This window comes from Pholis gunnellus (genome assembly GCF_910591455.1).
Source record: "Pholis gunnellus genome assembly, chromosome: 13".
Lineage (NCBI taxonomy): Eukaryota > Metazoa > Chordata > Actinopteri > Perciformes > Pholidae > Pholis > Pholis gunnellus.
The window spans coordinates 16,867,254-16,886,460 of record NC_136540.1 but is presented as its reverse complement, the minus strand read 5'-3'; the positions used below and the strand labels follow the sequence as shown (position 1 = coordinate 16,886,460).

The 19,207-nt window shown below is 43.3% G+C and overlaps 1 protein-coding gene across 3 annotated transcripts in view; it reads right to left on the bottom strand.

Annotated features, from left to right (window-relative positions):
- Nucleotides 1-3,009: 3,009 nt before the first annotated feature.
- Nucleotides 3,010-19,207, bottom strand: part of acaca (acetyl-CoA carboxylase alpha) — a 30,619-nt gene continuing 14,421 nt past the window's right edge. For 2 of the 3 annotated variants that reach the window (XM_079171435.1, XM_079171436.1), the window contains exons 30-55: nucleotides 19,010-19,153; nucleotides 18,783-18,885; nucleotides 18,588-18,695; nucleotides 18,416-18,472; nucleotides 18,086-18,130; nucleotides 17,049-17,090; nucleotides 16,220-16,435; nucleotides 15,900-16,055; nucleotides 15,581-15,805; nucleotides 14,682-14,837; nucleotides 14,447-14,593; nucleotides 13,812-14,081; nucleotides 13,449-13,546; nucleotides 13,125-13,245; nucleotides 12,853-12,963; nucleotides 10,842-10,985; nucleotides 10,610-10,730; nucleotides 9,299-9,395; nucleotides 9,076-9,172; nucleotides 8,839-8,974; nucleotides 8,582-8,759; nucleotides 8,386-8,498; nucleotides 7,531-7,685; nucleotides 6,515-6,685; nucleotides 4,809-4,945; nucleotides 3,010-4,675 (exon numbers count right to left, since the gene is read on the bottom strand). In XM_079171435.1, coding sequence (XP_079027561.1) covers nucleotides 4,549-4,675; nucleotides 4,809-4,945; nucleotides 6,515-6,685; nucleotides 7,531-7,685; nucleotides 8,386-8,498; nucleotides 8,582-8,759; nucleotides 8,839-8,974; nucleotides 9,076-9,172; nucleotides 9,299-9,395; nucleotides 10,610-10,730; nucleotides 10,842-10,985; nucleotides 12,853-12,963; nucleotides 13,125-13,245; nucleotides 13,449-13,546; nucleotides 13,812-14,081; nucleotides 14,447-14,593; nucleotides 14,682-14,837; nucleotides 15,581-15,805; nucleotides 15,900-16,055; nucleotides 16,220-16,435; nucleotides 17,049-17,090; nucleotides 18,086-18,130; nucleotides 18,416-18,472; nucleotides 18,588-18,695; nucleotides 18,783-18,885; nucleotides 19,010-19,153 — 3,475 coding nt within the window. In that variant the 3' untranslated portion in view covers nucleotides 3,010-4,548. The remainder of the gene's footprint in view (nucleotides 4,676-4,808; nucleotides 4,946-6,514; nucleotides 6,686-7,530; nucleotides 7,686-8,385; nucleotides 8,499-8,581; nucleotides 8,760-8,838; nucleotides 8,975-9,075; nucleotides 9,173-9,298; nucleotides 9,396-10,609; nucleotides 10,731-10,841; nucleotides 10,986-12,852; nucleotides 12,964-13,124; nucleotides 13,246-13,448; nucleotides 13,547-13,811; nucleotides 14,082-14,446; nucleotides 14,594-14,681; nucleotides 14,838-15,580; nucleotides 15,806-15,899; nucleotides 16,056-16,219; nucleotides 16,436-17,048; nucleotides 17,091-18,085; nucleotides 18,131-18,415; nucleotides 18,473-18,587; nucleotides 18,696-18,782; nucleotides 18,886-19,009; nucleotides 19,154-19,207) is intronic. The other variant, XM_079171437.1, reaches the window with a different exon arrangement.

Genomic DNA, 19,207 nt, shown 5'->3' with positions numbered 1-19,207 from the left:
GTTAATGTCGGGGTGGTGGGGGCGGTGGTGGTTTGGGGGTGGTGGCTGTATGGTACAGGGAGCAGCTTCACCTGGTCTGCAATGCACAGCTAAGGAGCTTTTTGCATATTATTGTTCATATTGGTGGAGCTATGTTTCTCTAATGTTGCAGTAAAAAATAGTAACAGCCTGGTGCATGAGCAGCAGTATTTGGACAAATAGCAACCTAGTTATTGTGTACTCGACTACAGCACAATATTGATTTCTTCCTGACGATGAAAAGCATGCTATTGAGGAGAGTTTTGCTGGTGGATGTGTTTATTATTAAAATAAAAACTGTATTTTTGAATGAAGTCCAGACTAAAATATTTAGTCGGTGCTGAGCTTTTAACGTAAAGTCCTCCTGTTTTGTTCTGATGCCTCCTCCCTCTTCTGTCTGTTTGTCTGCGTGTGAGTTAGCCCTCCTCTATGTTGTCCTGGTGCTCAGCTAGTCAGGCCAATGTTTACCAAGCCCTGACAGAATGAGAATGTATGCATTATGGGGCGATGATCACAGGGTGTTGTAATCTTTGACCCCTGTGGCACGTTCCAAACGCAGATTGAAGATTAAGCCTCTCATGCAGCTGGCTGACAGGCTGCCTCCCTGCCCCTGGAGAGATTCATGACTAGAACAGCGCGCTGGCCTCTCTGCATTCAAGATACAATACGTCATTCATTTTAATTCTTGATCTATAGATGGAAATTGCTTTTCAGAAATTCGGTTTGCCCTTCATCATTGAAGTCTTTCAAACATTATAAATCACGAAAGCCTTGACATGCATAGTGGAATCTGAAGCACCACCATCATAAAACTGTATGCAAACAAAGCCATCAGTATGACAACAGTGTTTTACTTCCCATTAGAGAATCAGCTTGAACCCAACTACACTGGGAGTCTGTTTGATCAAACTATATTGCAGCATGTTCTGGGTACTAAATTTAATGGAAATTGACTTTTTTCATAATGTATCTGCTTTACCATGTAAAGTAAGTTGACAGTAGGCTTTGGATATCTGGATTTACATGTACAGTTTGGTTGAAAATCAATCATCTGTATTTAACAATTCTAACCACATGATATAAGAACTTGATTTATGACCTTGTAATGAGTTTAATTAAGAATGTACTTATAATAAGTAGCATCTAAACTTACTTCACAGATTTACAGGCATTTGAAGACTTGTGGAAAATATACTTAAGTACAATAACAACTGTTTTAAATTAGAACTTGTTTCATAGGAATACTTAAATACAGCTTAAGTTGTTGTAAAATGACTTTATTTTTACTTCAAATATTCACTGATAAAAGGTTACCTTAGCGCAAGCTATATTACTTATTGAAAATGCACTTTGGCAATGTATTTCAAAATACTCAATTTGAGTTGTAGAACTATAATGTTAATACACTTTGTAGTAGTGCACAAAAAAAAAAAGAAATATAGATATATACCCGTAAAACATAAGAGGTTGCCTTGATGTGACAGATGCAGGCTTATGACCCAGAGGTCATCTGTTTCTATCCAGGATTAGAAAAATCTCCCAACAGTTATTTAACTCATAAGTCACATATGAAAAGTGTCTTACTGTGGCTGGCCTGCTATATACTTTCTAATATGGTAGAAATGTAAAAAAAAAAGGCAGGCAGGCGGAGATGAGCTCTCCAGAATCCTCAGCCTGGAGAGAATGAGAACAGCTGGGGCCTGGCACTCCCTCTGTGTCGGTCTACTCTTTGTCACGGGCAAAAGACTCTTGTTTTCAGGCAGTAATCAGACAGCCCTGGGGCTCTGTAAAGACCCTGTTCTCTTTTCATCTCAACTGTTGCATACACCCTGCTAATTGGAATCCTGCAACTGGGTCACGGGCATTGTCTCTCAAGTGCTGTCAAGTCATTGAGACGGGTGAATGTGGAATTATGGTGGCCTCAGATGCATGATTGAGTCTTCCCTCTGCACTATCTTAATGCCTCCATTTCAATCTTATCGCAGACACTGATTTTCTTCTTTTTTTTTTTCCCCCACCATTAATATTTCTTGCTGTTCCCTGCTCCATTTTGGTCACAGTTCTGCCTGAAAGCAGCCATCACTGGGGCTTGGCAATCAGAAAGTAAAAATATATATATTGATTTTGTATATCAGCTTAGTTCTATTCCCTAAAAGTAGGTATTTCATTGGACCAATAAAAGGTAAACAAAGCCTTTCAAGATTTGATGTAAATCAATGTATATTATAAAGCAACACTCCTGATCCACATTGTAAATAGAAAAAAGGACAACATTAAGCCGTTTCATGCCAGTTTCACCAAACCCGTTCCCTCCACCCCAGTGGTTGAGGAGGAACCTGATTCTGCAGTTTGTCTGTGATTAGAAGGATAATTAGCCAGCCTAGCATGGCACCACAAATGAGCAAAACCCTCTGGGAGACCACAGAGACCAAGCAAGGCACATTTCCAATTATACCACCAAATGACTCATTTTCTTACTGGGCCACTTATAATTGTGGTGGGTATTGGGTGCATGCAACTCAATTTGTCTTACATATTTGTTGGTAGGATGGTAAAAGAATTGACAGAGCCAAGGGAATGAAATGAAAGAACGAGACAAAATAAAAAAAAGAAGGAAGGATGAAATAGATCCCTCAATGTTTGTTTGATCTGCTTCATCCTCCTTAATACTGTTGAAGTTTAAAAGGCGGGAAGAAAATGCCACTTTAATCATCTGTGGATTGAGGAATGGGAAGACTATCATTTTCGAGTAATCAGAAAATGTCTCTCCAGAGTAATAGACTTTGTTCTGACTGCTGAAATTAATGAGGCTTCCAGTGATGTGATTATCTGTCCTGAGGATCATCAATATACCAAAATAATTGACAAATTAAATTACTTCAAATTCTTAAAAACTTGAGTTTTGTGAAAAATGCCTTATTTAAAAAAAGAAACAGAAATAGTTACGTTTTTGCGCACACACACACACACACACACACTTCAAACTAAGTTGGGTAAGCTTTATTAAATTTGCAGACACAGTCAATTGTTCTTCATCCTTGAATAGGAAACAACCAGTTACTTATAAAGCAGCTGGAATACATGTCAATACAGTCACATAAAAAGGCACAGCACTGAACACAGAGCCATTTCACATTGCTGACGTTGCATTTTCTGCAGAGCGTATGACACGCTGACCTAAAGGATTGAAATCAACATCATGGTGCCGTTTTCTGACTAGTATGTACTCTATTCTCATACAGTTGGCACCATTTGCCTGTCTATTGGTAACAAACTCAAGTAGAGAGGTAATATGCAATTCAAACAGTTTTCCAAAGAATTAATATTAAAAATAAGTAACATTTCATATACATAATGGTACCTTTAAATAGAACAGTTAGTGAGGATTACAGTGACAATTAGACACCACATTTTACATAATATGTAAATCCAGTAAACAGTAGCCTTTGTTTTTTCACAAACATTTAATGGTTTAGAAATCCAATTAGCACAAATTCAAAAAATATTTCTGTAGTTAAAAAAAAAATAAAAAAAATAGTTTTAGGAGCAACTACTTGGACTTTTTTTGTCCCCAAAAAAAGAAGGAAAAAAGTAACTCAAGGGAGAACAGACACATTTTTCAAAACAAGAACGCTATTATCTACTCGCCGTACAGTTATCAATGCTCTTTTGAGCGATTATCATCTCTGTATTCATTACTGTTTGTAACACTTTGTGCGTGTACCTGTGTGTATGGATGTATGCAAGAGGATTGATTCTGGGTGTGTGGGAACAGTAAGCAGTAAAGTGCATCAAGAGCAGCATGCGTGTACTGCGCGAACAGAAGGGACAGCTGTGGTTTTGTTGTGAGGCGAGCTGCCCGTCGCTCGCTGCAGGGTAACTGTGAAACAGTCGGGGTCTAAAAGGGACCTTGTCCCCGCTTCCTGCTGGGTTCTCCTGTCCAGCTCTGTTGTAGTGTTCCCCGTCTTTGTTCAGTAACTAAGTGCTCCCTACTTAGGAGCGTAAAACCCCCTTTCGAGCTAATGCCCCTAGCAATGTGTTGTCATTGTCGACTTGGTCATCAAAACACTTGTGAATCTTAACAAGCATATGTCACAAACCATGGTGCATTTTAATATGACAAAACATTCTAAATGTATTGTTGTATCATGGAAGCATCTACATCCACTTGGGCCAACTGTGTAAACCCCCAAACAAATTATTACATACTAGTCAAAAGATATTTCCTGCGCCATTTTTTTCAATTGCACTTCAATGCAAATTACACGGATTCATCTAGCGCACGCAAGACAATTTACAAAATGTCACAATTGATGTCTGTCATCTGAACTCTTGCTTAGTGAGAATCATAGCCAACGATTCATCAGTAACCTGGCAGCTGCCAGGGCCCATCATGTTGGCTCCTCCAGCCTCGGTTTCCAGCCCCGGTCTCGGTCAGGAGCAGGTCTGGCTGAGCCGGGCTCCCATTTGGCTGCGGCTGCGGCCTGAGCTGATCTTCAGCCAGGCAGGGGAGGAGAGGCCGGGCTCCCACTAGGAGGAGGCCGACGTCTCCATTGTGGACAGGATGCGCACCACCTCGGCTCTCTGTGTGGGCGATATGTGCTGGGTCATGTGCACGATAGAATCCATGGCAACCTCTGGATTGGCTTGAACGAGGCTGAAAACAAAAGGAAGACGTCACAATCATGAAAGGAAGGCTGGATTTGACGCGTTAGCCAGGTGGGGCGGGTGGGAGTGATGACCGTATCACTCTTCCCCTGCATTGCACCTGCACTGTTCAGAATTATCACCTGCGTATCTGCTTGAGGATGTGATCTCGGCGGATGTACTTGATGTTCTCGTCGACGATGGACCGTGCGCCCTCTTCTTCAGCTAGCTGCCTCTCCAGCCATGCCACCACCTCTTCATTGTCATCCCACAGATAGGCCTGTATAATGCAGGAGGCGGGTGTTACAGGAGAGAAGATTAATAATTACTAGCAAGATTCAAAAGGAAGTAAATTGGGTCTAGACGTCACACAATTGGCAATTAAAGGAAACAATTAAAACTTAAATACCGTATGAATGGATAAAACATATAAAATATCATGAATCAGCAAATAAATATCAACAACAACAAAAGAGATGGACAGGCGCAAAGTGGGGGCCCCCCGATGTCGTGTTGACTGGACCCGATAGGAAAAATTAGTATTCATGAGTGCCGGCATCTCTGATCCCAAACAAAGCCGGGCTGGAGGGCTTAGCAAAGATTTGGGGGCTGAGGGGTTTAATGGGCTCTTGCCTTTTTTTATGAACAGTCCTGCTTGAGGTCCGCAAGAACATTTAATGCCCTTATTAATCATTTTTAATCTGTTTGCTTTTAATTAAGAAACAGCGTGTTGCTCTCCTATCTGCACGTGCCAGGGCTGTGATTAATTGTGGCTTAAGACAGCCCGTCCTGATTGGGATAATATATTAGCTAACAAGAAGGCCACTTCTGAGGGAGATCTGAAACGCTGGGCCGGCTCCCGTCGCCCCTGCGGCTGGTGCTCTGAGCACCGAGACTGGGCCGGAAGGAGCGGCGTTCGTGTGTCTCTGAGGGATGTTTATTTCCGTTGACGACAAGTTATCGGACCATCTGTATTTCCAACACGATGATTTAACAGGAATGCCGACTACCTCTTTTATCTGGTGCAGCTTGAAGGGAAGGAATGGGAGCTTCAGGATAAAAAGAATCAGCCTCTGTAATCATTCCCAGAGGCTAAGAGGGTGTTTACTTGAGCATCTACACACTTACCTGAATGGACAAATTGCAGCCAGTATGAAATTCTGAACTGGAGTTAAAGACTCTCTCAATCATTCATTTCTCAGAGGACTGAATATGATGACTTTGGGTATGAGTGGATACCTCAACTATATGGAATCCAAAAACACATTTATAAAAATTACAAGTCTAAACACATATGTTGCTCATGCTTTATCACAGTCTTCTGCTTTGGTGTGAAACAGATTTAAGGCGTTGGAGAGGAAAAAAAGAAAAGAAGCAATTTCCAGATGTTTGGTTGTGAGGCTGTGTATCTAGGAAATGCTGAAACAAGATACTGTAGTATTCTATACAGGTTTTTTTGGCCACGTTCTCATCACATCTCTCAGCTTTTACTTTGACATGGTTATTAAAATGCATGATTTGCATTACATGACATGATTTTAGGAGCATTTACAGGGTATTTTTGACCTTTTTTTATAAAACTCTAAAGAACCACAAACTGACCACTTACATGAAGCTGTGCTGGCTAACTTTGATTGTCATATGTTCGACATATATCTGTTTAGAATCTGTGCAAGCTGAATAAATCATCATCATTTATGTATGCTGTCAACTTTTAGTTCAATTCAAAATCTAGCTCACGTACTATATCCATGAGATATTAACTACGGTTTTCTACATCTTCCGCTCAAAGACCCTGAATAATGAGAGACTATAGAACAAAGCCTATAAGTATGTGGTGGCTTTTTACCTTGACGGCCCCCTCGGCCTCCACAAACCAGCGGCGCAGCATTGCCTGGATCTGGCCGTCTGTCAGCTCGTTGTTGGCCGCTTGGATCTTCCCCATCACCGTGTCCTCCAGCAGCAGACGCCGCAGGCGCCAGTAGAAGAACTGACGGGACGTTTGCCAATCAAGGATATCCTGAGATAAGCCAAAAGAAATAACAACGTAAATGCAACGACTGTAATTAGAAGCTACTGTCGCCTACGTTTTGCAATTTATTAAATGTCAACATACAAGTCAGTGTATTTCATTCTTTGTGATTTTGAAAAGGGGAGTATGAATAATTTTCCTGCCTGTCTCAACCAATCCCTCGGATGTCACAATGACATAGAACTCATTAAGGAAATCCAAATACCTGGCAGAAAAGGTCTGTGCTGTACATTTGCCTTGATTTAAGTATTTTATTTTATTACATAATCTTAGGCCGTTTATGTGTGGATTCATAAAATGACTCAAATTCAAGAACATGAAAATTGTATGTGGGAATCTTTTCATTTTGACGTGGCTTTACGAGTGTAACACTGTTGATTAGGTTAACGTGCGTTACAGAAATGTGTCGTTCTGTAAATCTAGAGTTCATCGCAGTGGATTGACGATGTGAGGATTCTAGAACCACTGCAGTTGGTAAGTCTTTCCAGTCCATACTGTGTGCACAAATGTGCACTGCTCACACGGCCAGAGGGGTCTTTCACAGACGGATGGCAGTCAAAGTGAGTGTGTGTATGTTTGTATGTATGTGAGAGATGGGAATGGGAAGGCCCAAGATGAGATGGGGGCCCGCCTGAGGCTGCTCTGTGGTTTCTAAAGGTGATTGACCAGGGTCATCACAAGATAATTACAAGTCTCACAGCCTAGTGAGACCAAACATTATTCACCAGGCAGGTGCGGCAGCAGCAGATAGACTGATACTCCCCTGTGGGCTTTTTCCCCCACATACGGCACACTCGCACTGTAGCAAATGCAAGGCCGCAAGAAGTGCTCACCGTTATGACGCCCTTCTCTTGCATGCGACCTGGGGTGTCGTGGAGGTCTGCAAACTGCACAGCCACCTGGTGGTAGATTGGCAGGAGAAACTCCTCACGCTCCTTCAGCTGGGTCTCCAGCTCTTTACGATCAGGGGGACTCAGCTCTGGCGTTCCTGTTGGAAAACAATACCGTAAAATACTGCTGTCGGGTCATTTGCCAAGAACTGACTGCAATAGGCCTGCATTTTCTTTTATTACGAGCCGAGTTTATGGACATGGAAACACAGTTGATGCTAATAGGTTCAGGAAATGCAGTGTATGAGGGACTGAGTTTAGGTGTGGAAGCCAAGAATTCTATCCTCACATAGTCCTATAGCTGGCCTCCCCTTATAGTCCCATTACCATCAAATCGGGCTCTACATGAGCATGCAGCGGTGAATTAACTCCTGCTAACAGCATTTTGTTTCAGAGCTTCCCCACAACCCCTGGGCTGCTGTCACCAAAGACTGATTTCTGTCAATTCCAATCTGTAATCTCTCAAACCATCCGCGGCAAACCCTCCATTCCACCAGTTCGCCCACAGCGCCAAGCCCCACACAGCATTGGACCACAGTTGCTCTGAGCCCAGAGGAAAATCAATAGGCTGTGCAGGAGAGACAGGAGAGCTGGTGATTGATCTGAGCAGGCTGTGATTGACACGTCTCCCAGGGGAGTGCAGTGAAGATGATACAATCAACGCCAAATAAAGAACGACAGTGAAAGCACACATGCTCCCACCTGATATATTGCTCATTTTCTGAAATGAGGACAAGGCCGAGGGGGGCAAAGACACCAGTAAAAGGGCTATAATTAGAATTGAAGTGGAGGGCTCACCCAGTTTTTCAGCCAAGCTTGTGTAGATTGGATCCACTCTTCTCATGGTCTTTACCAGGTCCTTCCTCCTGAATTTGATCTCCACCGTTCCTTCAGGCTCCAAAACACCACCACTGGAGACGAGAATGATTCAAGTGAACAAAAGTGGTTTGATAAAGATGATACCCACTCCGCCCTTATTTCCAGTCAAACTCACCGGCTGTCCTTGTCGGCGTACATCTCCATGTGACGCGGGTTGATGGTGGGATCTATAACCACCCAGGATCCTCCCCTCAGCTCAGCATGGGGTGGAATATAAACCAGTACCGGCTGCTTGTACTCCCTCAGCCCGTCCACAATGTAGGCCCCAAACTTGAGCACCTGGTCGTACATATCTAACAAAAGGAGAATTTTATGTGAGACACTGAATGGGTTTCACTCCAGATTGACTGAATACAACGCAAGCCGAAGTACCTTTCATTCCCCCAGAAAAGCCCCTCCAGTTGGAAAACACTATAAGAGGCAGACCCTCTCTGTTAAAGTCCTTTATGGCTTGGGCTGTTTTGAAAGCAGAATCTGGGAACCACACCTGTCCCGCCTGCTGGATGATCTAAATACACAAATCAGAAAACCAGCATCAGCGGCTGTGTGTGTGTCTGCGAGTGTCGAAATACTTCCCAGTTCACGCTTCAGTATATGCGCTCCTCTTACCTTTGCCTCAGAGTCCAAATTGGCTGGATCTGCTGGGATCGACAGCTCCACTGACCTGGTTTCCACAGCGACCACCCCAGTCGGTATCCCGCCCAGTCTGCGGAGAGAGAGAGAGGCCATTCAGCGCTGACATCTACAAAACACCTCGACTATGTTTGTAGCGCAAACAAATTCATTACTGGCAGTGTGTCACCGTGGTTTAATGCTCTGTTGGGAGACTTACCTGGCTCTGCCTACCACCACACTCTGAGCCCACGGCTGCATGATCTCCATGAAGGAGCCCTGGTCAAAAAAGCCAGTCTGCCAGGAACCCTTTGGAGCTGTATACAGAGAGAGTAGTGAGTGCAGAAAGGTGAAAAAAAAAGGGTGTAAGAGGAAAGAACGGGGACTTGATGATTGCAAATTGGAAATGCAGCTGAATCAATCTTTTTCCATAGCGTTTTCAAAAACTCTGGCTTTATTCCTCCTGCAGTCCGAGGTTGTGTATTTCTTTCCTCAGAGTCGAATCCTGGCAGCAAACCATGATGGATGACTGCAGGAGGAGGCTTATTCAGCTCTTTTTCTGCATGCACACCCCAAGAAACATGCCCAGCCTGTGAGGTTACCATTCAATTAAGCCTCGCCTCTCATCACTACCAGAGACGTTGACTGGCTACCCACACGGTCCCCCAATCCCTCTTCTGTCCCAAGCTGTAATAACACTGATGTGGAACCTGCTCAGTCCTGACCCGCAGTGTAAAACATGCTGGATCACCAATGTTGCCTTTAGAAGCATGATGCTAGGCTTCACCGTTTCTCTGTGAGTTTCTTAATAGTCTCTCTAGTAATGGATTACTTCAACCTTTAACCCGGGGGATGTTAGCATTAAATGATGAATATTGTATATGAATAATATACTTTACAAATCACACACACAACAAATGGGAGCGTGGCTCTTTACAACTGCTGATGAAGCATTTTGAATAAAAACTGATTAGTCGAGGAAATGAGCAAAAGTGAACGTATATAAATCATCATCGCAGTTACAACCAGGATGCTATGTGAGTCAATACAACTTTCAGCGCAACTCAGTATTTGATGTAGCCATTTCTGGGGCAGTGAATGGCTGTAGGGCTGAATGTACAGTATTAATGTAGGGCTGCAACCAGCAATTGTTTTCATTATAGATTAATTAGATGATTCATAAATAATTAACGTTAAACATTTAGCCTATAAAATGTCAGAAATGGTGAAAAGTGTCCGAGAGCCCGATTTGATGTCTCCGAATTGATTCTTTCGTCCAATCAACAGACAGAAATGTCCTAACGATGGTCAAGCTTGATAAGCAAATACTTTTGCAAAACTCACTCACGTAGTAGTTGAATCTGAGAGGAATATGGATAAGATATATCGTTGTGTTAATATTTAAAGATGATAAAAACCAAATACTTCCATAACATTTACCTACCAGTTACCTCCATTTACATCACAAAACAACCACCTGAAGAGTATCTACCAGAACAGCTTCCGTTAAACGATTTCTCTGGACACTCACTCTGGCTGGGACGTCCTGCTAGCATCCAGCGAGGGTCATACGGAGTCTTTGTAGGCACAAAGTCCACCAGCCGATCTATGGGATCCTTGGCATTGAGGATTGGCACTGGACTAGAATTACACTGAAGAAAGGAAGTTGTCTTTAATTCACGCCGACAAAAACTACACAGCTCTAAACATTTGGGTACGGTCATTTATAAACACTGATATGGGATGCAGCATGCCAAGATTACCATGGGCATGTAGGATAGCCACTCCAGAAGCGCGAAGACTCCCTCAAAGTCATCACAAACAGCAGAGTGGGTCACACCGTTGTTGTGCATGATTTGAATGCCGCCAAGTTGGTTGTTCGATGTGTACACTTCTCTGCCCAGCACCTGAGATGTGGAAATAAAAGAAGAATGTGTGGATTTTACATCATGGGGGAAAAAGATAAAATGATAAAAATAACACTTTTCTGCTGAATCCCAGGCTGTCAGACATTTCATTTTTGGCTTTTTAGGCATGTACAAAAAAAAAAAAAAAGGCTTTAAGAGGTACATTACACGGAGGTCATGTACAAAGGCACTGCTCTTGAAACCTACTCTCTCTACATATTGCCATCTACCAGTTGGCGATAGAGGCTGTTGTGGTATCAGGGTTGGTTCGGAGATGGAAGCCACCAAACTATTTACCTTCAAAAACTGCCCCTATGCCATCCTGAAGCCATAAAATCACACTCCCAGCCCACTCTATTTTCATAAGCGGGCTAGAACAGGTGGCGAGGCCCTGACATGGTTCCATAAAAATCAGAGAGGAGCTCAATCCCTAGCCTCTGCTCTCACCTTTTCAGCCATCATTTACTTTCTTTATTACCATTAATGGTTATGTATCTGGCTACAAATCTAGGGCACTCTCCTAAAGCTGTCAGGAAAGCCTGCGGCCCCAGGAAACATTGCAGTCACCTTGACATACACAAAACCCCTATGCCTCCGGCCATCGCCGGCTTCATTAGGATTCCACAGCAGAGAGAAGAGAGCGGGATATAGGAGGAGGAACCGAGAGGGATGACTGGGAGGAAGAAAATGAGGGGCCAACGGGATGTAACAGCTCACTGGGGTATTTATGCTCGTAGTTACTATCCACTCCCCATGAAAATATGAGAGCTTTCCAGCAGTTAATGGAATGATGATCTCTGGGTGGCAGCCTCCTGCTCTCCATTAAGTTTCAGCTAATAGCCGGGAAACCGTATGATAAACAGGGAGAAAACCACTACTCTTTTTCCTGCTGGTGAAATCAGTGCTATTTTAAAATAAACAACAGATATTTTTGCAATACATCACTTGCGCATTGCTGACACTTGTCACTATGGCTCTACCCCCAAAAATAGGGGTAAACAGTCGGGCCATCTAAAAACAATTGAGCTCCCAGCAAATAGGTATGCCATCATGGGGCCATTTGCATGATTTGTCGTGTTGCAATCTGTCATCTAATTTGAAATGGAGTCATCTTAATTCCCTGACAAGGACAGAGAATGGAAAGCAAGACAAGAGGAGGTAGTGGAGCGTGAGGGCATAAAAACACACACACACACACACACACACACACACATAAACGTGCATCCACACACACTAATCAACTGGATGCAGAAAACAATCTGCCTCAGCAAAACTTTTCCTTTTGATTAAAAACAAATGATATGGGTGTCCTGCACCGCAGCCTCCGGCATGTCACTCTATTTCTATGCAAATACAACTTCATGGTTCACTTTCAATTATTCCACTGTGAGTGGCAGGCAGGCCTGTGGCTGGGATCGGAGCGGGAATCCTGGTAGAACAGAACGAGGCAGGGGGAGGCCTGGTCGCCGAGTTGGAACGGCGCCAAAGCACATTTTTCTGATTTCTTTTCTTTGATGCATAAACAAACATTAACCCCGTCATTAAATAGTATAGAATCCGCAGTTTCCATTCTATTATAAAAAATTTAAAAAAGCACACATGTACACAGCTCGCTTCCTGATCCGTTTGCTCTTCTTCCCATATTATCTAAAAAAAAAAATATAGACAACTGAGACTTATAGTATTTATAATGAATTCCTCATTAAAGTATAGATGCATCAATTGCGTGAATTTAGACACAACTCATTTTATGCTTTTCCAGTATTGCAGTGCACACAATCACACAACAGCATCATGTTTTCAATTTAAAAAAACAACATCTTTTGTTTTGTGCTGAGATATGCATTTAGATAGTAGATACTGTTACCTTGTTGAGTGCCGCCGCTCCAGTAAGGATAATGTGAGAGTTGTCCACTTGAATGGTTCTCTGTCCAAGCCTCACCAGATAGGCCCCAATCCCTATGGCTCTGCACGTGACCTACAGGTCAAGACAATCACGTTACGGCTTGCGAGCTAATCAACTTTAGAGCAAGTCCTCGTTCACGAAAGATCGCCCAAATTGTACAGCTCAAAAGCCGAGGAGGTGGCTACATGTATGCATGTGTTTGTTGTACACAAGTGAGCCCACTTCAGTCTCACCAGATTCATGGTGATGATCTCATCATAAGCCAGAGAGGATTCTCCAGCAATCATTCCTGACCCTTTCAGATTCTCCACACCCAGCCCTTCATCTTTTCCAATGATGTCAGTGATCTTGTACCTGCATGGCAACACATATATTCATTGAAAGCCAGAGGTGACCCTCCAGTAGCTTTCCCTTCCGTTGCCACCTCTGTTGTAGTCTCATGGGCTTTAAACCTTAAAGACGTGAACACTTTGACACTACAGCATCTTGAATATTAATTTGCTCACGTACAAAGTTATGTACTAATGCGTAATAAAAGAAGAAAAAAAAAAACGTACCTGGATTCTCCCTCATCCTCCACATGTTCACAATGCACAGAGTTCAGGGCTGAGACTTTCTTGTAATCCTGAGGTGTGAGGTAGAGATACTTGAATCCCTGCGAAGGCAAATAGAAATGACTGCTTCGTTATGATAGACCATGATACAGATGCAATAAACAATCAAATAAATATTATAACCGGGATCAAATACCATAGTAAAGAAATAGATGCCGTATATACAAATAAATAACCAACACAGCCAGCAGGTGATTTTTTGATGTAATGACATTCACTATGAGGAAAATACAATTGGGGCACTGCTGGTAAAATTTGATCTTGCAAAGGAAGCCCACACATGCACCGTTCTGTTTGCTGGCTGACCTTATAAGGGTCAGCTGTATCCTGCCAGGCCACGTGGAACATGTGTCTGATTTCCTCTGCCAGCCCGATGCGAGCGCCACTGTTGGCTGCGATGTAGATCCGCGGGATGCCGCTCTCCCGTGCCATCTCTGAGGCCCGCAGGAACAAAATGTCCTCCTGGGGCCCAAATGAGCCTATCTTGTGTGTGATGTCGTTACTTATGACGACGATCTCACGGCCCGCTGGATATTCTGGCGTGCGTAGAGTCATCCGCCACGCCACCATGCCAATCTGTGCAGACAGAACAGAGGCACTGTAAGAGTAGATATCTATGAATAGCGTAGCATAAATATATATTTCAATTAAATTAAATGTATATGATTCAGACTATTTTATCCTTGGCATAAATAGAATAACTAGACATAGGTGATATGTCTTAATGTACTTTCAATGATGCATTAAGCATTGCAATACAGCAATAACGTATTTAGAAAGCACTCAGGAACACAGAAACACAGAGACACCTACAGAGTGAAATGGAAATTGCACATTTTGACAGAGGTGGTGGATAGACAAATAAAAAGGTCATGTCAAAAAAAAAAAATCTTTCAATTTGTTTAATGTCTGTATTCATGCATCAAACTAAGAAGACTGACCTCGTTGCCCCCGGGCAGTCTGTTCATCTGCACCAGCTGATCTTGGGCGTCGAGGACCAGCTCTGTGAAGGTGAGCAGCTCAGAGGGAAGGGGGCATTTGGGTAAGTGGGCAAAGGCCTGGTAAGAGTGCCACAGCTTTTTCAGAGCCTGGAACAAGACACAAAATAGTCAGAATAAGGTTATTCCGTCAAGCTCATTTGGCCAATCAGCGTTTCGAGGAATGTTTGTGTGGTACCTGTCTGAACATTTCTGGAAAGTCATAGACGTAGGTGGTGCCCAGAGACTGCGCCTGGAAGCGCTTAGACTGCAGCAGGTCCTTGGTCACATAGGGGGTGTTGATGAGCATGCCATGCAGCGGACCTTGCTTGTCTCCATATGCTTGGAACATGATCTGAACAAAGAGGGACAGAGAGAGTCACTTTAAAAGATATGCCGACCTCTTGACCTTGCCTAAATATCATGATGCTGAGGATGATGATGATGATGATGATGATGATGAGCATCTGTCGTACCCACTGCTAAAGCATAAAGCGATACAAAGTATATGATGCAACAATTCTATAAACGTCATACATGATCAGGGCCATCAAACAGACAGGATCATTCAATTGTGACCCATTCGTGCAGGTTCGTTTGATGCAGGCACTTCCACTCACGGGTTTTGCTGAATTGGGCCAACAAAAACCTTGAAAAAGCTCAGCAGCATGTTTTTGTTTTACCAAAATCATTCCCCTCCACAATAATACCAGCTTTATCTTGCAACTATACTTATTCTAAACCATGTTTAGAATCGTCAAATAGACAAACAACTCTCACATTCCCTAGTATGGATGGCTGATGGACAGATGTATGAATGGCTGGAAGAAGTCTTACTTACCTGATCAGCTGAGAGTTAAAAGGATATTACTGAAAGAATTGTCCACCGGGCTCAGGGCACAACACTATACTAGATCTTTACTCCTACTCAAAAAATCTTAAAGCCAGAATTTGTATATTCTACTGTATTAAAAAAAAAAGACAACCCCCATCTTTGACTTTACAAGAGAGGCTGGTAAACTGCATTCTGGGAGCTGAAACCCTAAACCAGCGACGGGACAAGAAGCAGATGAGATGGAAGATGTATGAGTGCCCCACCTGTCGGTCTTTGGGCCCCACCTGTCCCGTTCGGGCATCAGTGACCTCCTTGTACAGGCTGATGTCCAGGTAGTAGCCTGACTCATTGGTGAGGAAGAGGCGGATGGGGATTTGCTTTCCTGTTGGAGTCAGGCGGATGTTAATTTTCAGTTCAGCCTGCAGGACACGCAGCTTCCACAGACGGCTGCCGTAACGCATCACCATGGAGCGCACGGACTCCTCAATCTGAAGTTCGGAAAGAGAGCAAACTCATTAATAACACCGTGAGCCGTGGTACGACTGTGTATAAGATATGTGCGTTTGTGATAGTTTCACAAACCTTAGACGGGTCCATGATGACTGTGGGGACAAAGTTGAGGAAGATATGGTTGCAGTCAGTTCGTACAGTCGTGTTGTTGAAAGCCACCTCCAGCTCATCCATGGCTTCCAGCAGCAGGCGCTCTGCCTCATTGTGAAGGTACTCAAAAGAGGCCTCCTGGTGAAGGAACAGAAGAAAGAAACTGTGAACAGGTGCAGGTATGACTGACTAAAATCAAACAAAAAGGACAAAGAACTGTGAATGAGAATCCAAACCCTGTGCAAACCACTTAAAAAAAAAAAAAAAAAGAGAATGCAAAGGTTGCGCCTGCGTAGTCTCACCTTTGTGACCAGATCGGAGTGGCGGATGATGGCTCGCACAAAGAAACGGTAGTCCGTAACCTCTGTGCCCGCCTCCACGCGGGCTGCACCCAGGTACAAGTGCATCTTGTGGTTGGCGCACGGGATGGCAGACAGGGCAAAATTGCGCATGCGGTTGAGCTCCAACTGGAACGCTAGTGCCGGCTCCAAATGGCGATAGATCCTGTCCTCCTCAAACTTTTGAGAAACGGACACAATGACAAACAGAAACCACTACAACATTCTAAATGAACACGCTCAAAGACTTTCCTGAAGAACTTTCTACATTACAAGTTAGGCTTTCCTGCCATCATCTACTTCATTAACAGAAAATTGGCAATTTCAGGAGCACCGAGTTGATGTAAGAGTATAAAGATGCCTGTGAGCCGAACACTGTATTAAGTCAATGAAATTATGGGCAACCTCGATCTCAGAAAGCTGCTAATGGGTGTAATTTCTCTTAAATGTGGGACATAATTAAAGAGTTCATTACTTTAATGAGTTTTGGTGGTGTCATTGTAGTGAAACTATCAGGGGTAACGGAGAGGAAGAGCCATGATAGAGTGAACTTCAGCATTGCCAGGGGGGGTGAAAAGTTGTTTTCTATCACCACAATGGTCTCCCAGCCAAAGGAAAGTCAATCAATCGGTTCTATTTCTTTACATTTATGGGTTCATTTGCAATGTCACAATAACCTGATGCACGTACGTAACCTCTGTCTTTGCAATTTCTACCTGAGCAAACACTGATTTGGCCATTCAGACGATATTTAGATGATTTGACAAACGGTTTGTATTATCTAAACACCCACCTTGTCTCTGGCACGGAATGTGAAAAACTTAGGGAATTCTCTCTGTGTGGACAAAAGTGAGACAGAGATAGAAAGAACACAAATGAATAAATAATGCCTCTATGACAGAAAAAACATGGTTGTAAGCACATCAGGGTTAAGGATACTAAATCAGTTAGACATGTACAAACTATAAACCTAATCACAGCAGGGGACAATAAGCTAAGCTGGGCTCTGCTACACCAATAAGGACCGTGTTGCCATCTCACCACTCACAACGGCAATAAATAAAATATTCCCCATTTATCAGATGTAGTCCCCCACTTGCCAAAACAATGCCAGGCCGATTGGGGACGCTCTCATCGGCTCAAAGCCTACACAATAACAAGGGGACTGCAGGGACACACACACACACACACACACTGGAAACCTTCACAGCCATGATTTAACACTGATTACACATCATATTCACCTTCTGAGATATCGTGAACAGAGGGAAAAAAACATTTTAGGATGAGTATGCAGAATGGTGCCGACTACTGAAAACCGCCTACGTTTAACAAGGGCCACATAATGATGGTGACGCGAGTTAGCATGATTAACTCTCATCAGAGACGGTTGTCCCATCCAAAGAAAAATCAAGGCCCATTGTCAAAAAAATGACAGCAGAGGCGAAGAGCATTCCTCAAATCTAATCCTGTTCTAAATCCCTGTCATTACCATCCAAATGCTAGTGGGTGTTCTGTTGATAAAGGGTCAATCCTGGAAAGATAAATGCGGCCCTGCGCACGACAGCACAATAGAGCGGATCACAAAACCGCTGTGATTGGGGGCTTTGCTATTCATGCTAAAAATGTGCGTGCACGATACTGCATGGCACTTACAATTGACATTCCTAGTAACAACATCTACGCAATGAGTTTGTGGTTCTGGGGTTTAAAAGTGACTGTCTGTTCAAACATGCCCTACCAATGTTCACATTAAATATCCAGTTTTCAACCAAATGCATTGACGAAAAGAGTCGCTCTTCGTCATTTCTTTTTTCCTCCTCTACTTACATGAAACCTTTGGTCCACCTCACAGTTGACTTGCTTCCTGAAATCCTGTCATCATAAATGCAGCAAAAAGCAAGGCATGCAGAAAGAGATACAGAGACAAACAGGAAAATAAGCTTGATATCAAAGGCAAATTATCACCACATAATGTCGTTCCATACAAACAAAGTAATAAAGTATTAGTAATTACAAAAAGAAAGATGCGGAACAGTTCATTTGTAAAAAAAAAGAATCTGGAGACATGCTGTTTAAAACTGCTGAATTGGTGACATGCAGGGCAGCACATTGTGGACACCGGTAGTTGACTTAGTAAATATGAAACAGGAACCTCACCTTCTGGGCCACAAGGAAAGTCAGCCTACGGATGCCGTGTTCAAACAGCATAGATTTCTAAAATGCAGGGGAAAAAAAAAAAAAGGCAAAAACGTCAGGATGACAATGAGGCATCTCAGAAAATGAACTCTCACTGCTGAAATCAAGAAGCCTTGTTGTTTACTGCTCCCACCTTTGAGTGAGTAAACTCTCTGAATACGGCTGCCAGGCCGTCGTCATCGATGTCGCTGTCCGTCTTTATGGCCACATTCAGGATATGGATAGGCTCGTCCTGGATACTCTGGATGACAAAGCAATTACACGTTACACTCAAAAGTACGCAGTCACACAGGTCAATGACAGGCCTGCGACTCTCGGTCTTCGTCACCTTGTTGTCCTCTTCACCATACAGGACAGGATTGCCTCCTTCTGGGAAGGTTGGACTTGGCGGAGGAGAGTCAGAGAAGCAGCTCAGCACGTCGTTTATGTTCCTGTAGAGGAGAAGAAGAAGAAAAAAAAGGAAAAAAAAATCACGCATCCAATTAATCACAGGAAATGTCGTCTACACCTACCGATGGAATGCATCAAAGTTAAGATACTATGAAATGGACTGACCTGGTGAACTCCTGGAATGAGCGGAAAGCGACCATGGCTCCCATGCGCTGACAAGGCGGCGTAAAGGACGTGTCAAGCAGAACGTCGCTGACGCTGGCTACGTGCACCATGCCGTAGTGGTTCAGGTTGGACGAGAATGACATCCTAGGGTATCGACAGAGAGCAATAACAATGGGAATCTGCCACACCACTAGAATG